The sequence below is a fragment of the Hypanus sabinus genome, chromosome 2 (genome assembly GCF_030144855.1).
Source record: "Hypanus sabinus isolate sHypSab1 chromosome 2, sHypSab1.hap1, whole genome shotgun sequence".
NCBI lineage: Eukaryota > Metazoa > Chordata > Chondrichthyes > Myliobatiformes > Dasyatidae > Hypanus > Hypanus sabinus.
This window is the reverse complement of record NC_082707.1, coordinates 20,828,072-20,846,539: the sequence shown is the minus strand read 5'-3', so window position 1 is coordinate 20,846,539 and position 18,468 is coordinate 20,828,072. Positions and strand designations below refer to the sequence as shown.

Genomic DNA, 18,468 nt, shown 5'->3' with positions numbered 1-18,468 from the left:
GTGTTGAGAAAGATTATAAGATAAAATATAGGAGCAGAACTGGGCAAAATAATATGTTGTGAGCTTGTAGGAGTGTTCCAAAATGTTCTTATCCCAAGGATGTAATGAAGTGTTTGGAGAGGGACGGTTTGCGATTCTAGGGAATCTGTTTATTAATGAAAACCTGCCGAAAGGGTGACCTTTGAGGTTGAGTGTTGTGAGATTTTACTGGCGAAAAAGACAGTTCTCTGGAGCACAGCCAATTTACTTAAGTGGCTCTGTTCATTCAGAGTTTGAGATTTGATATGTCACCAGAGACTCTATCAAGTTTCTACACATAGACTATGGAGAGTTTTCTGACTGGTTGCATTAACACCTGGTGTAGAGGCTCCAATGCCTAGGATTGAAAGAGGTCGTACTCGGCCAGCCCCGTCATGGTCACAACCCTCCCCACTACCTTCAAGAAGATGGCATCCAACATCAAGGAGAAAGGCAGTGCTTCAAGAAGACATAAAGGACCCTCACCATGCAGGCTGTGTCCTCTTCTCATTCCAATCTCCGAGGTAGTAGAGGACCACAAAGACCCACTCTCAGCGTTTAAGGAGCAGTTTCTTCCCATACTCGGGCCACGAACACTACCTCACTTTTCTTATTTTCCACTATTTATTTACTTTATTCCTAATTTTAATGTAAAATAATATTAAGTCTTTCACTGTTTTGCTGCCACAAAAACAAATTTCACTATATATGTCAATGATAAACCTGATTCTGCTGCTTTTAGGAAAGAAAGTGTGTACAGGTGCATATGTCACTCCTGAATGTAATAATATGGTGGGAGCTTATTCATATGTAGGGCTGTCCATCAGTAAGATGTTCATAACGCAGGGACATCCTGTAATGAAGTGTTTGGGATTGGGATGGTTTATGACTTTATGGAAAGCACTTATGAATCAGGAGCTGTGTAGCAGGCAATGTTTGAGATTGATTATTGTGAGATTTTAACATTGAGAAGTACAGCTCTGTGGAGTGCAGTTGCTTATCTTACTGATCCATTTGCATGTATTTCAAGCTGTGGTTGTGTTTGGTAAGTTGAGGCCCAGGTGTGGTGCATACCCTTCTGTTAAATGGAGCTGCAGCTGTTCTTGTGTGGCTGAAATAATTCAGCACTGCTGGAGCTTCACAACCACTGATGTCATTGTGAGCCACTTTAATCATGAGTTTTTAGATCAACATTTTCCGCTGATGTATCTGGCAAAGGGCCTTGGATGGAAACACAAAGCAACATTGCAAATTTCACTATCAGTTTGGAACAAAGAGCATGCTGCTATGGCTCTGATCTGTGGTGTACCTTGTTTTCTCAGCAAGTTTTGGAACCAAAGGGTGAAGTTTAGTGTTTATTGTGCGTGCGGTGAACTGGTACTTTTCAGCTTTTGGGCCATATGGGACCTCGTAAAGTGACAACAAACGAATTGGATTTTTAATATGCGTGGAAATTCAGCATCTTTTTATTACACCGGCAAGGATGTTTCTTTTTACATCCTTGTGTTATTTTGATTGGTATGGAAACACCAATGCACTTGAATGGAAAAGCCCAGAAAAGGTAGTGGATACAGCCCAGTCCATCGCAGGCAAAACCCTCTGCCATTGAGCGCATCTCAAGGAGTGTTGGCGTTAGAAAGCAGTACCCATCATCAAGGGCACCCACCATCTAGGTCCTTGGGTGCTACTATTAGGAAGGTGGTACAGGAGTCTCAGATCCCACACATTGTGTTTCAGGAACTGTTATTACCCCTCAACCATCAGGCTCTTGAACCAGAGTGGATAATGTCACTCACCCTAACACTGAGGTCCCAGTTGATTCCATAACTTAAGGACTCGCTTTCAAGGACTCTGCAAATCAATATTATCTATTATAATCACTTTGTTTTTCTTTGTGTATATTTGCACAGTTTGTTGTCTTTTCCACATTGGTTGTTTGTATTTGTGTGTAGTTTTCAATTGATTCTGTTGTACTTCTCTGCATTTATCACGAGTGCCTGCAGGAAAATGAACCTTGCACTAGTATGTGGTGGTATGTGTCTCACTTTGATAATGAATTTATTTTGGACTTTGCACCAGTCTTTGCTAAAGAAATCAATTACTTTCTGCATTGCCCTCATGTATTCGCACCAAATGTACAGGCATCCAGCATTCAGGCCATGCTGCTGCCATTGAGAAGGTGGTACAGAAACCTTAGAACCGTATCCTGCACCATCAGGTTCAGTAACAGTTATTACCCCTCAACAATCGGGCCTCTGAACTAGAGTGGATAACTATACTCGTCTCAACTCTGAACTGATTCCACAACCTATGTTCTCAGTATTTATTTATTATTGTATTTGCACAGTTCGTGTTTTGTACATTAGTTGTTTGTCAGTCTGTGTGTAAATTTTCATGGATTCTATTTTATTGCTTTGTTCTACTGTGAATGCCTGCAAGAGAAACAAATCGAGGGTGACATATGATGCACTGTCCCTGCAGGCCTCGAGGCAGCCACCATCATTCTGGTACCCAAGGGAGGCATGGTAACTGGCCTAAATGTTTACCACCCAGACTTGACTTCAAAAATCAACTTTGAGTAGCTGGTAATGGATTGTATAAGATCTCAGCTTCCAGCGGCACTGAACCCTTTCTAGTTCACCTACCACTCAAAACAGCTCACTGGTGGTGTCATAGCCTTGGTCCTCACTCCATCCTGTCCCACCTAGAAAACAATATCTCATCTGCCAGGATGTTGTTCATCAACTTCTATTGAGTGTTTAACATGATTATCCTTCAGAGGCTATTGGGGAAACTATCCTCATTTGGAATCAACCCCTACATCTCAAGCTCCATTAGGCTAAGCACTGGTGGCCCCCAGGGCTGTGTGCTCAGTCCGCTGCTGTTCATGCTGCTGACTCACGACTGCACTGGCAGATTCAGTTCAAGCCACGTCATCATGTTTGCTGATGATTCAACAGTGGCTGGCCTCATCAGCAATAATCAGCATACAGAAAGGAGGTGGAGAGGGTTGTCAAATGGCGTGAAAACAAACACCTGAGTCTCAACGTGGACAAGATAAGAGAGACGATCGTGGGCTTCAGGAAGGCACGGGTTGACCACTCTCCATTGCAGATCAATGGCTGTGCCCTGGAGAGGGTGAAAAACACGAAGTTCCTTTGTGTGCACATAACAGATCATCTAATCTGGACTCACAATACCTCACTAGTCAAGAAGTCACAGCAGTATCCACACTTTCTGAGGAGACTAAAGTGAGTGAGGCTCCCTGCCCCCTTTCTAACAACTCTTGAGAGGAGTACCATTGAGAGTGTCCTGTCTGGCCTCATCGTTGTATGGTAAAGAAGCTGCAAGATATCAGACTGCAAACTCCTACACAGTACAGTAAAAACTGCTGAGATTATAGTGTCTTCCTCTACTTCCCCCCCCCCCCCCATTCCCCCATTTGTGACATTTGCCTGAAGCATTACAGACAAAGGGCCCAGAGCATTATTGAGACACCCTACCACCCATTCCACATTTTCTTTGAGAAACTACCGTGGGGAAGGAGGTACGGAAGTATCGGGACTAGGACTGCCAGAGTGGGTAACAGCTTCTTCCCCTAGGCTGTGAGACAATGAAGACCCTGCCACCACTGAGGTCTTCTTCACAAGACCACGAGGCATAGGAGCAGAGTTAGGCCATTCATCCCATCGCGTCTGCTCTGCTGTTTCATCACGTTTGATTCATTTCCCTTTCAACCCCATTCTCCTGCTTTCTCTCCATAACCTTTCATGTCCTGGCTAATCAAGAACCTATTAACCTCCGCCTTAAATACCTCCAAAGACTTGGCCTCCAACTGCCCGTGGCAACAAATTCCATGGGTTCATTGCCTTCAGGCTGAAGAAGTTCTCCACGTCTTGTTAGGACAGTGAGCTATTATTGTACTGTTTACCTGTGCTGTGCATTTTGAATAGTATAATAACTTGGTTTACGTGCTGTGTGCGATGTGTTATATGGGTGCACCGTGGTTTGGAGGAGCTTGGGTGCGTGTATGTGCATCCAGATGACCATAAACTTGAACTTGATATGCGCACTTTGATAAATTTACTTTGAACTTTGAATAGGATGCCTGACTGGGAGTTGGACAAGAGGGGCTCCTATGCGATAGACAGTGTGGTGTGTTACAGTTTCAAGATGATGGATCTGACCTGTTGTCTCTTGTTGTGCAGGATGAGTTGACGGCAGTGAATGTGAAGCAGGGTTTCAGTAATCAGCCTGCCTTCTCCGGGGATGAACATGGCTCAGCCCGGAACATCGTCATCAATCCAGCAAAGGTAAGGATTCCTATGGTTAAATCAGATTGATCTGACAGCTTGCGAATGTTGGCTGGGATGAGTGGATTAAGAATGTACAGTATTTTTTTATATAAACTTCCTTCTGCTTGTACTTTATTTCTAACACCTTTAAACCACTGACTTTTCAGAAGAGAATTTGAACCATTAGGCACCTACTCATTTTAAGTAAGGGAAATTTTTCACTGAGGTTGGGTGAGACTGGAGCTAGAGGTCCCAGGTTAAAGATGAAAGGTGAAATATTTAAGGAGAACATGAAGGGGAACTATTTCACTCAGAGGGTGGTAAAGTGTGGAATGATATCCCAGTGGAATTGCTGGATGCAAGTTCAATTTCAATAATTAAGAGGAATTTGAATTGGTTCATGGATAGGAGGGGTATGGAGGACTATGGCCCAGGAGGTGGTTGATTAACAGTTTGACATGGATTAGGTGGTTCGTAGGGCCTTTTTTCTGTACTGAAGAACTCTATGACTCGAAGATGAGCTGTTTAATTATTGATGGACACTTGCCAAAGCTGCTCATTGGATAAACAGGCTGAACAATTGAGAACCTCCAGGTATTTCAAATGTTGCCCGGTGGTGTAGTGGCATCAGCACCAGACTTTGAACCAAATGGTCCCGGGTTTGAATCTGGCCAGCTCCTTACACGTCTTCCACCTGTGCTGGGTTGAACGTCGAGCTAGCAACTCAGCCTTATGGAAAAAAATAGAGAAATGTTAAAGAGATGGCAAGGTTGCTGCCTGATTCTCCACAAGGCGCGGAGAGGAACGACAAGGTATTCCAAAGGTTTGGAGGCAATATAATTTATGAATATGCTGGATACAGTGTCAATGAGCTATTGACTTCCTTATGAATTATGCATATGGTAATTGCTGCATACTTCAGTCAATCAAGCCGATTTCTTTACAGGAGCAAATCAAATGTTCTTGTCATCTAGGGTGTAAATTTGTGCTTTTTGGGGTTGAGGAATCTGTTTAAATAGTAAACCTACCTATTGGAATAATGCAGGAAAATGACTGATCTGACATTTTTTTTCTTGCTGTCTTTGACTGTTGTTTGAAAGGAGCTGCTTTAGTTCCCTCTTGGCTTAGTCTAATTGAAATCCTGCGCCAATTGTTAGTTCAGGTATTTGAGTTTAATAGGATGTCTTTTACGAGCTGGGTTTTTCAACATTTTCAGTCTTGTATGAGCACTCTGTATCCTTGTTGCCATGAAACAAATGTGGCTTATGATCTCGGCACAGAGTGTGTTTGCACTTTTGTTCTCTTCACTCTTTGTGTAAAGATTTATAGAACATAAAATATAGAATGTTATAGCACACAAAACTTGTGTCCCTTTGGCCCACAAAGCTGTGCTGGCCTTTCATCCTACCCTAAGATCAATCTAATGCTTCTCTCCTACACAGGCCTCCATTTTTCTATCATCCATATGCCTATCTGAGAGTGTTTTACATTTCCCAAATGTACCTGCATCTAATACCTGTGTAGTACAAGTAAACAACTGACCTCCTAACAATGTGCCCCCCCATACCTTCCTCCAATTACTCTACAATTACACCCCTTGTGTTATCCGTTTCCTCCATGAGAAGAAATTTCTGGTTATTCACTCAATCTATGCCTCGTATCATCTTGTACGCCCCTCATCCTCGTTCGCTCCGCAGAGAAAAGCCCTAGGCTTCTCTTTGAGATGGCTTGGTGTATTTTCCCTCCTCCCCCGCCCCCCTTCTGCTTTTCGCAGGGATCGCTCCCTACGCAACTCCCTTGTCCACTCGTCTCCCCCATCCCTTCCCACCGATCTCCCTCCTGGCACTTATCCTTGTAAACGGAACAAGTGCTACACCTGCCCTTACACTTCCTCCCACACCACCATTCAGGGCCCCAGACAGTCCTTCCAGGTGAGGCGACACTTCACCTGTGAGTCTGTTGGTGTGGTATACTGCGTCCTGTGCTCCCGGTGTGGCCTTTTATATATCGGCGAGACCCGACGCAGACTGGGAGACCGTTTCGTGGAACACCTACGCTCGGTCCGCCAGAGAAAGCAGGATCTTCCAGTGGCCACACGTTTTAATTTCACGTCCCATTCCCATTCTGATATGTCTATCCATGGCCTCCTCTACTGTCAACAGGAATCCAAACTCGGGTTGGAGGAACAACACCTTATACACCGGCTGGGTAGCCTCTAACCTGATGGCATGAACGTTGACTTCTCTAACTTCCGTTAATGCCCCTCCTCCCCTTCTTACCCCATCCCTGACATATTTAGTTGTTTGCCTGTTCTCCATCTCCCTCTGGTGCTCCCCCCCCCCCACTTTTTTCTCCTGAGGCCTCCCGTCCCATGATCCTTTCCCTTCTCCAGCTCTGTATCACTTTCGCCAATTACCTTTCCAGCTCTTAGCTTCATCCCACCCCCTCCGGTCTACTCCTATCATTTCGCATTTCCCCCTCCCCCCACTACTTTCAAATCTCTTACTATCTTTCGGTTAGTCCTGACGAAGGGTCTCGGCCCGAAACATCGACATCGCTTCTCCCTATAGATGCTGCCTGGCCTGCTGTGTTCCACCAGCATTTTGTGTGTGTTGTTGTTTGAATTTCCAGCATCTGCAGATTTCCTCTTGTTTGGTATATTGATGTTGCTTTGATATTTTTAAACAGCCTTTCATTTTAAAAGAATTTTATTCCCAGTTTAATGGAGATAAGTGTTATGTTTTGTAATTCCAAAACGTATAAGCTAATGGAAAGGAAAACAAGGGAGCTGGGAATGCAAGCATAACTTCATTTTTACTTTAAACGAGGCATGTATGTATGACATTGCGGCATAATGATAGACACCATTACTTTATATTTAAATGTACATGATATATGCCATTTACATATTTTGCATATAATCCACAATGCATTGTGAACAACAAAGAATGCATAATCAAACAATATGTTTGCATTAACTCAGATATTAAATAGAACACTCCAACTCAATAAAGAATGCATCTCAACTTGTGTACGTGTACATATACTGTGTACGTAGTCATTGTATTGTGTGTGGCCACCTCTGGCCAGCTTTCTTCTCTAACAATTGACTCTGATCTCCTCCGATCGGAGATCAATGTGTTGTTTCTCATGATATCAGAGGCAATCTTCACTGTGTGGGAGAGTGGTCCAGTTTTGTCCTTAATCTTCCTGAGTGACCACTTCTGATCACCTCTGTAGTCCCTCACCAGGACTGCTTGTCCAGGAGTGAAACATCAAACCTCCTCATTTGAGGAGCCTTCAATTTGTCTCAGCTGGCTGTCCTTCTGAGATTGGGTTTGAGGAGGTCCATGCATAAGTGCAAGGAACGACCCAGAAACGGCATAGCTGGTGAGTTGTTGGTTGTGGAGTGTGGTGCATTGTGATGTGCAAGGAGGAAATTGGCGAGTTTCTGATTCAGTTTCAGTGTATTCTACTGGCATTGCTCACAGTTTGTTTTTTAGGTTCTGGACAAGCCTTTCCACCAAGCTATTTGTAGTTGGGTGGTACGATGCGGTTGTAAAATGTCTTATTCTATTCATTTCAGGAATGACCGAAACTGTTCCACAACAAGTTGTGCTCCATTGTCACTGACTAGGTGTTCTGGAACACCACCCCTTGAGAAGGGGCTTCTCCGCAGTGTGTGAGGCTGTAGTGGAGGCTATCGGGAATCTGCATCCACTACTAGCAAGGAGTTTGTGTCCATGAATTGTCAGGCAAAATCTAAATGAATCCTCTGCAGGCCATTCCCAGGGATGGAGAGGTGCTGCTGTTGGCATCTTTTGGATGTGTTGTCATCATGACCAGTTCATCATGAATTGTTGGAGCTGCTGATCTATCCCAGGCCACCTGACAAAGCTTTGAGCCAATGCTTTCATCTTGACTGCACCTAGATGACTGGCATATAGCTCCTCCAACACCTGAGCTCTTAGCTTGGATGGTACAACAATTCTCAACCACACATAAGGGAACCTCCTTCAAGGGCAAGTTCATCCTTGTTCTGTTTAAAAAATATATAAATAAAAAAATGGGGGATCTGGAGTTTCTGCTGCACATTCCAGCCATTTTGGGTGGCCAGGTAGACATGAGGAAATATGTGTCTTTTCTGGTTTCCTTTTGGATAATTTCTGCCATAATAGGGAAACCTTCAATTTGCATTTGTGAGAATGCGTCAAGAGGACTATCCCTTTTTTGTAAATTTTTCAGGTTATTTCCTTCTCCAAGGGTAAAGGGGACAATCTATCAGCATGTCCATGATTATTCTCCCTCTTAAATTCATTTTTGTAATTGTGTTCTCCAAGAAGCAGAACCCATCTCTGCGTTCATGCTGCTGCTAATATTTGACAGTCTTCTGCGAATTGAAAATGCACACTAGTGGCTGATGTTCAGCAACAATGGTACAACCCTCTCCCAGATAGGTACTGGTTAAAACGTTTTACACCCCCAACCAGACTCCAGTTCTCTCTGTCAATCTGTGTGCAATTTTTCTTTGCAGCGGTAAGGGGACACAATACAAAGGCTGTGGGGCTTTCACTTTCATCACTCATAACACGTGACATGACTGTACCTGTATCATAATGTGAGGTGTCACAGGCAAGCTTCACTGTGGATCATTGTGTGTGGGTACAGTGTCTGACGTCATCGTTTCCTTTACGTTATGAAAGCTACCTCACATTGCTTGGTCTGTTGCCATTTCTTGCCGATCTGTAGTAATGAGTTCAAGTGCTGGATTAGAGTAGTCAGGTTTGGCAGGAATCTATTATTATAATGATAGACAAATCATGAAAAGGACTGCAAGTGTGACACATCCTTGGCCTTGGGGTATCCACCACCGCTTGAATTTTCTCAGCACACTTATGTAATCCTTGTGCATCGATAGTGTGACCACAGCGAAGGATACTTGGTTTAAAGAATTCACACTTGACGCATCTTGTAATCATTTTAACATTGTCCTGAGATTTTAGAGATGTTTCTTGTCATCTTTACCAATAACAGTTACACTGAGTGCCTGGACAGCACCTGGGCTTCAGCTTTCTGCCAGAGTGTAGCTCAAAAAATAAGCCTGTTATAGTGATAAAACCCTTTCTGAGTGAGATGCAGTTTGAACTCTTCTTCCATCTCCACCTGTAGGTAGACCTCAACTAAGTCCACTTTGTTGAAGTGCTTTCCTCCTGAAAGGTTTGCAAGGATGTCCTCTAACCTGGGCAGAGGGTATGGATTTACTTTCAGTAGTGGGTTAATGGTGACCTTAAAATCACCGCAGATCCTGACAGATCCATTCTTGCCTACAGGGACCACTGACGTTGCCCCTGGGCTCTATTCAACCTTGGAAAGTATTCTTTCAGCCTCCATGTGATCTACCTCACTGACTACTTTATCATGGATGGTATAAGGAACCAGATGGGCTTTGCAAAACTTGGGTGTGGCAGTTTTATTTAACGCTGTTTTACCCTTGATATGCTTGAGTTTTCCAGTGTTTTCCTTGAACATTGGCTGTGGCATCATCCCATATCTTTCTTAATTTGCTTTCCGTTGATTCTGTTACAGGGGATGTGGTGTCCAAATAGTAGATGGATCTCCAAGTTGTAGTTGACTAAGCCAATGATATCCCCACAATGCTGGTGCTCCTGTTTTTGCCACATACAACCCTGATGTGGCTTGTTAGTTTTGTATTTCCCTATTATGAATATCATTCCTATGGGAATTATCTTTTCTTTTCAATTTCAGCCATGTATGCTGAAATGGACTCCCCTTCCTTTTTTCCACTTATACAACCTAAAGCATTCTATAATCAACTATGGTTTCAGTTCCTAATGTTTCTGCATAACGTTCATGATATAAGCAAAGCTCATTTCATCTAGTTTGGTTGGAGCAGTCAAACTTATAAGTAAACTGTATGGTTTCTCACTTATTACACTCAGCAAAACTGGTATGTGTTTCTCATTGGCTATTTCATTTGCTTTAAAAGCATAAAGAAACATTTTTGAATGGCTTAGTGTACATGTTCGAGTTACCTTTTGTGCAATTGAATGTGTTTATCTTTCCAATGTAGACAGTCATTTCTGTTTTTTCCCAAATTTATAATTATTATTACCTGGTACTCATTGTTCATGAATCTGTGAATAAGTCAATTTTATGCCTTTTTAAAAAAATTCGATCATTTGTCCTTTTCCAAAGAAGCATGTGCTGCGCTTTTCTTTTAACTCAACTGTTTCAAAAGACTAAGGAGCTGGTGGTGGACCTGAGGAGGGCTAAGGCACCGGTGACCCCTGTTTCCTCCAAGGGGTCAGTGTGGACATGGTGGAGGATTACATATACCTGGGGATACGAATGGACAATAAACTGGACTGGTCAAAGAACACTGAGACTGTCTACAAGAAGGGTCAGAGCAGTCTCTATTTCCTGAGGAGACTGAGGTCCCTTAACATCTGCCGGACGATGCTGAGGATGCTCTATGAGGGTGTGGTGGCCAGTGCTATCATGTTTGCTGCTGTGTGCTGGGGCAGTAGGCTGAGGGTAGCAGACACCAACAGAGTCAACAAACTCATTCGTAAGGCCAGTGATGTTATGGGGGTGGAACTGGACTCTCTGACGGTGGTGTCTGAAAACAGGATGCTGTCCAAGTTGCATGCCATCTTGGACAATGTCTCCCATCCACTTCATAACATACTGGTTAGGCACAGGAGTACATTCAGCCAGAGACTCATTCCACCGAGATGTAACACTGAGCGTCATAGGAAGTCATTCCTACCTGTGGCCATCAAACTTTACAACTCCTCCCTCGGAGTGTCAGACACTCTGAGCCAATAGGCTGGTCCTGGACTTATTTCCACTTGGCATGATTAACTTACTATTTAATTATTTATGGTTTTAGATTGCTATATTTCTTCACTATTCTTGGTTGGTGTGGCTGTAACGAAACCCAATTTCCCTCGGGATCAATAAAGTATGTCTGTCTGTCTGTTTCTCGCTGCGCTTTTAAAAAAAGTTCTGATGTTTCGCTGTGCTTCAACAGTATTGTAGGTGTCTCAGGTTCGTTTAAAACTTCCTTGACGCCACTGTAATATTTTAGAACTTCAAAACATAAGAACTAATTGAAAGGAAAACGAGGGAACCAGGAAAGCTAGTCTAAACTTGTTTTATTTTAAACAAGGCACATCCGTACGATGTGACCACACAATTATGTTGCCGGTTACATACTTTTACGTGTAACCCTCAGTGCATTATGGATGCTGAATCAAACACTACATTTTCAATGTTACTGAAATATTAAATGCACAACAGTAAGTGGTAAGTGACTTGCCTTTTTGACTCCCCACAACTTTTCCACCATCTGCATGTAGAAGTCTGAAATGTTATGGGATGCTCCCCACTTGCCTGGGTGAGTGCAGCACCAATACCGTCAGGAAGCTTGACACCAGCAAGGTTGGAGCAGTTTGTTTAAATGATTGACAACTCAAAGCATTCAGCCCCTCTATGTCAGCACATTGTTGCCGCTGTGCGCTCTGGCCTTTGAGAGCCTCAGACGTTACGTGCCGTCATTGCTCTGGTCAGAAATGTTTTTATTTAATTGGAGACCCAGCACACGAACAGGCCCTTTGGCCCAGTGTTTCTCACACCACCCAATTACACCCATGTGATTAAATAACTTATCAACCCCTATGTCTATGGAATGTTGTGGGGGGGGGGAGACCCAGTGGAAACCCCCACACGCAGTCACGGGTGGGGAATATATTTGCAGATGGCAGTGGGAATTGAACCCAGGTCACTGGTGCTGTAAAGTATTACACTAACTGTTCTGCCCCATAATTACACACCCAACTATCAGAATGGACAATATTGGTGTAGAATAGGACTTTATTACCTGGAGTGTAGAAGAATGAGGGGAGATTTGATAGAGGTATATAAAATTATGATGGGTATAGATAGAGTGAATGCAAGAAGTCTTTTTCCACTGAGGTGAAGGGAGAAAAAAACCAGAGGTCATGGATTATGGGTGAAGGGGGAAAAGTTTAAAGGGATCATTATGGGGGGCTTCTTCACACAGAGAGTGGTGGGAGTGTGGAATGAGCTGCCAGCTGAAGTGGTAAATGCAGGCTCGCTTTTAGCATTTAAGAAAGACTTGGACAGGTACATGGATGAGAGAGGTGTATGGAGGAATATGGGCCAGGTGCAGATCAGTGGGATTAGGCAGAAAAATGGTTCGGCACAGCCAAGAAGGGCCAAAAGGCCTGTTTCTGTGCTGTAATGTTCTATTGTTCTATGGTTCTAATTGTTGTCCGACATCACCATTCTCTCTTGGTGATTCCCGCCAAGTCGGACACTATCGTTATTCCTTCATTGTCGGATCTGAATCCAGAAGCCCGCTGCCCAACAACACAGCAAATATCTCCATCAAACCAACCACAGAAATTGAGGGTGGGAGTTCACCAAAGTTCTGCCTACTCTCTCATCTGACGGAAGTCATCCCATACAGACGGATTATCCTCTGCCCCTTGTCCTGGGGAAGGGGGTGGAGGAACAAAGCAACAAACTTAATGACGTGTGCCAGTGATATAATTCTGATTCTGTCTGAGCCAGCTTGTCTGCACAATTCACCTTGAGTTTTCCTCATACCCAGAACAACTGTACCTTTTAAGTATTTTGTTGGCTCTGACATTTGTCAGAACATCCTGAATAATGGACGAAAGGTGCTTGGAGAAATTCAAGGCTTTTTGATCAATTTGTCCTTAATATCTCCCATGTCACCGAGGGCTGGTTTCTGTTGCGAATTAGAAAGCTTTGTGCCCCGTACAACACTTTATCCTTAACACATTGCAATTTGTTTAAGATGTCCAGTTCTCTTTGACATGTAATGAGCCTATAAATGTTATATACCCAAGCATCTTGGAACAACTTGAATTTTTGTAAGTGCTACAATGGTAGTAAATTAACTTTTAAATATTTTGATTATCAGCACTGAGAATGCACTTTCAAGAATTGAATTGAATTTATTTCTTACATCCTTCACATACAGGAGTAAAAATCTTTCCATTATGTCTCTTCTGATTGTCCAATGTGCAAATTATAGTAATTCGTAATAAGTAGTATGTACAGTAAGATTTACAGCAGAACGATCAATATAGCTTAGAAATACAATTGTGTCAGTGTGAGTTAATCGATCTGATGGCCTTGTGGAAGAAGCTGTCCTGGAGCCTGTTGCTCCTGGCTTTTATGTTGTGGTACTGTTTCCTGAATGGTAGCAGCTGGAATAGATTGTGGTTGGGATGGTTTGGGTCCCCAATGATCCTTCAGGCCCTTTTTACACACTTGTCTTTGTAAATGTCCTGAATAGTGGGAAGTTCACATCTACAGATGCGCTGGGCTGTCTGCATCACTCTCTGCAGAGTCCTGTGATTGAGGGAAGCACAGTTCCCATACCCGGCAGTGATGCAGCCAGTCAGTATGCTCTCAATTGTGCCCTGTAGAAAGTCTTTAAGATTTGGGGACTCATGCTGAACTTTTTCAACCGTCTGAGGTGAAAGAGGCGCTGTTGTGCCTTTTTCACCACACAGCTGTTGTGTACGGACCACGTGAGGTCCTCGGTGATGTGTATGCTGAGGAACTTGAAGCTGTTCGTCCTCTCAGTCCCAGATCCATTGATGTCAATAGGGGTGAGCCTGTCTCTGTTCCTCCTGTAGTCCGCAACCAGCTCCTTTGTTTTTGTGACATTGAGGGAGAGGTTGTTTTCTTGACACCACTGTGTCAAGGTGATGACTTCTCTGAGGCTGCCTCATTATTAATTGAGATAAGGCCAATCAATGTATTATTAGCTGCAAATTGAACTAGCAGATTGGAGCTGTGGGTGGCAGCAGTCATGGGTGTACAGAGAGTAAAGGAGGGTGCTTCGGACACAGCCCTGAGAGTCCGAGGGCTGGAGGTGAGGGAGCCCACTCTTACAAACTGCCGGCAATCCGACAGGAAGTCCAGGATCCAGCTGCAAAGGCAGGCTCAAGGCCGAGGTCTCTGAGCTTCTTGTTGAGTCTGGAGGGAATTACGGTGTTGAATGCTGAACTGTAGTCCAAGAACAGCATCCTCACATAAGCAAACTTCTTCTCCATATGTGTAAGGGTGGTGTGTAGAGCTGTGGATATTGCACGGTCCGTCGATAGATTGTGTTGTTAGGCGAATTGTAGGGGGTCCAGTGTGGGTGGCAGCATACTGTAGATGTAGTCCTTGACCAGCCTTTCAAAGCAATTGCTTATTATTGAGGTGAACGTGAGAGGATGGATGCCAGTCGTTCAGACATGTTACCTTGGTCTAATTAGGTACTGGGACAATGATGGATGTTTTGAAGCAGGAGGTCACTCTACACTGGGAGAAGGAGAAATTAAAAAGGTTTGCAAGTACACCAGCCAGTTGTGCTGTGCACACTCTGGGTAACCGCCCTGAGATGCCGTCTGGTCCCGCAGCCTTCTGGCTGTCCACACATTGGAAACACCCGCGTACTTCAGCCTCAGAGATGACCAAGATGCAGGTCACCTCAGCGGCTCTCCTCGGGGGCTCAGTGTTGGCGACATCGAACCAAACATTTAAAAAAAAACAACTAGCTCATTTGGGAGCCAGGCAGTGATGTTGGCAGCACGTCTGCGTTTAGCTTTGAAGTCTATGATGGTGTGCAGACCTTGCTGTGTGTGTTGATTGTTGGAGAGTTGTGTCTGGATCTTGTCCCTGTATTGTCATTTTGCTGCTTGGATGACTTCACGTAGATCATTGCTGCATTTCCTGAGTTCCTGGTGGTTACTGGTGGCGAAAGCTCTGTCTCGCGCCATGAGTGCAGTGTGCATGGAACTGTTGATCCAGGCTTTCTGGTTTGGATATACCCAAGTCCCAGACCACCAGGCTCAGGAACAATTACTCCTTAACCATCAGGTTCTTGGACCGGATGGGTAACTTGACTCATCCCGGCACTAAACAAATTCCACGATGTATGGACTCTGCAACTTGAGTTCTTGATATTTAATGATTACTTATTAGTTTTGTTCGTGCACTCTTTTGCAGATTGGCTATTTGTTCATCTGTCTTGCTTTTCATTGATTCTATTGTGTTTCCTTGTATTTTCTGTTAATGTTTGCAAGAAAATGAATCTCAGGAGAGTATATGGTTAATTATATGTACTTTGATAATAAATTTACTTTGAACTTTGTGTGGGACCTAAGACTTCTGTCTAGCTCCTGTCTGATGGTGGTAGTGAGAAAAGGGCACGGCTTGGATGGTGGGGGTCTTGGATTTATTGATGTTGCTTTAGTGTGGCAGCACTTCAAATACCCCCCACCCCCCTCCACCAAGCCACCAGCTTCTCACTTCTACCCTTGGGCAGGAGGTATAGTGCTTACCTTTTCCTCCTTTGGAAAAGCATCCTGTTGTAGGGGAGCCAGGCTGAACCACATGGTCAGAGGTTGTGGGGGCTCCTTGGCTTCCAGCACCACCTCAGAAAAATTGCTTCCAATTACTGCGCGAATGCCAACTCTACAGATGTCTGCTGTGTCACCTCCAGGCACATTTCAATCTCTGTAATCCATAATTAGCCCTGTAAATTCAGTTTAAAACCAGACTTTCTGACAAGTGCGTCTTACTTGCACAGCATCTACTTAAAGCTGATTTCACCCAAATCACTCGCCTGCTGTTAGACATGGTTGAACTATGACTTAATGGGTATTAATCTTCGTGTGTGGCAGCGTCAGAGTGTGTTGGTTTAAGTGCATTTGCACCTCTGTGCATTGATGCCCAGGTTATTGCGTATTTTATGTAAGTGTAGTCAAGTGTCAAAAAAAAGGTGGATTGAAGAGGACATGCTTTGACTGAAATAAAGAGGTCATATAATTAAACAAAGAGATTCTGTAGACGCTAAGTAACACAGAGAGTCAGGCAGCATCTATGGAAAGGAATAAAGAGCCGATATTTTGGGCTGAGACACTTTATCAGGCATGTAATTAACATTCAAAATACATTTACTGTCGAAGTATGTATACATTATACAACCTTGAGATTCGTCTCCTAACAGGCAGCTATGAAACAAAGAAACCCTAAAGAGCTTTTTAATATATATATATATTAAAAAAAAGACCCAATGTGCAAAGAGAAAAAAAACACATGTCCATAAAAGAACTTTTGGAAAAAAATAAAAGAACCCATATTTAAAAAAAAAGACAGTCTAATTCCCAATGTGTGTGGGGGGGAGCCCCTCCAAGCAATTAGAGTTCTGAACTGAGGTCTGTAAGGGAGTCCTAGAGTTCAGCATAACTCATTGCAGCCGGAAATTAGAACTAGATGGGAGAATAGTTTAGCTCATGGTGGAGTGGCGGAGCAGACTCGATGGGCCGAATGGCCTACTTCTGCTCCTTTGTCTTGTGTGATCAGAGTCATATAAACCCTGTGGAGCAGTGAGCTGAACTGGTCCGTTCCTTGCCTCATGCCTCAACACCCTGACCTTTTCAGCCTGGCTCGGCACCTAAGTCATTGTCCAAGCATCAGATTCAAATGCCTCTGCTCTCTGGGGCTTGGACCCTACTGATTCAATTCAGCCTGTAATGGACACTTCAGATTCAGCACAACACTGAAGTCTCTGTCCATACGTCGAGGTCAGTTAAATCGGTACGTTCTGGTGCCCAAACCTTGCAGCCTTGATCCTGACTTTGGCGTGATGCTTAAATTGATCGAATCTCAAGTCCTCCTTGCTCTTTTTGTGTCAGCCGGTCAGGATGGTGGAGTTGGGAGAAGGTTCTAGAGAATGCTGAATGGAGAGGTTTTTGTGACGGACGCTGGTGTTGGTCGAGGTCTTTTTGCTGGGAGAAGATGGGGGGAAGACAGCTGAGAATGCCCTCCCTGTTGCACAGGAAGCTTGGTGCAGATGAGTGACTTCAAGGAGGAAGGCCCAATACTCCTGCGGGGGAGCCCGTTTGTCCGAGGTGGAATTCCAGCGACATTTGGTAGCTGGTGCATGTTTTCACACAGACCGCGGGTCTGGTGCGTGAGTTAAAGGTAACTTCAAGATGAGCTCCAACTTCACGCACATTTGGACTGAGCTAACTGTAATGGGCCCTTTTTGTTTCTTTTTCTTTTCGTTTTTCTACTCACTGTTCAATAAAGCTGCCATTTGTAAGTATACTTGCTTTCTAGTTGTATGCAATGTACAGTCTGTTATTTCTTGCCGACAGGCAATTGCACGGGGGCAGTAGTTACACTGTATTCACACAGATTGGGGTTTGGGTGGGTGCGACATTCCAACCTCCCAGGTTTGGTGGAGCCCAAGTCATACCGACCCTGGATACACAGAGTCTGTGAAAGGTGGTTTTTCTCCCCGCTGAGTCAGGTGGCTGATAGCAGGGGGGACTAACGAACACCGTCTCTAGAGATGCCCCGTAAAAAAAAGGGGTTTGAGGTAGTTCAGCAGTTAGCGTACATATCGGAAGATCGAGGGTTCAATTCGCATCGGAGGAAACCCATACTGTCATTGATGAGCTGCCACCAGAAAGCGGCATCTATCATCGAGGCCCCCACCATCCAGGCCATGCCCTCTTCTCAATTTGAAATGTTAACCATCCCTCTGCCTCTACAAATGCTGACTGGCCTTCCTCCAGCAGTCTGCCATTTGCACTTGAAACGAGGAGGCTGACATCCATGCACGTAGAAGTTGGCGTCTGATTTTTTTTTCTACTCCTGACCCAAAGGGACTTTGCATGCTGCATGTCAAAGTTCAAAGTAAATGTATTATCAAAGTACATATACGTCACCATATACAACCCTGAGATTCATTTTCTTGTGGGCATACTCAATAAATATACGGACTAATAACCATCAGTGAAAGGCTGCCCACCATGGGCATTCAACCAGAGTGCGGAAGATGACGTTTCAGTGATGGGGCAGTGAAGTTGAATGAAGTTATCCTCTTTGGTTCAAGTGCTTGTTGGTTGAGAGTAGAAACTGTTCCTGAAACAGGTGGTGTGAGTCCCGAGTTTCCTGTACCACCTTCCTAATGATGTGTCCTGTGTGGTGGGGGTCCCTCATGATGGATGCTGTTTTCCTGCGACGGTGTTTCATGTAGATATGCTCAGTAGTCCAGTGCTATTGAAGAGTG

General features: G+C 44.1%; 1 protein-coding gene across 1 annotated transcript in view; it reads left to right on the top strand.

The window, feature by feature from the left end:
• Positions 1-18,468, top strand: part of LOC132406765 (mediator of RNA polymerase II transcription subunit 12-like protein) — a 689,991-nt gene that overhangs the window by 41,042 nt on the left and 630,481 nt on the right. Inside the window, exon 3 of the mRNA XM_059992729.1 lies at positions 4,227-4,331. Coding sequence (XP_059848712.1) covers positions 4,227-4,331 — 105 coding nt within the window. The remainder of the gene's footprint in view (positions 1-4,226; positions 4,332-18,468) is intronic.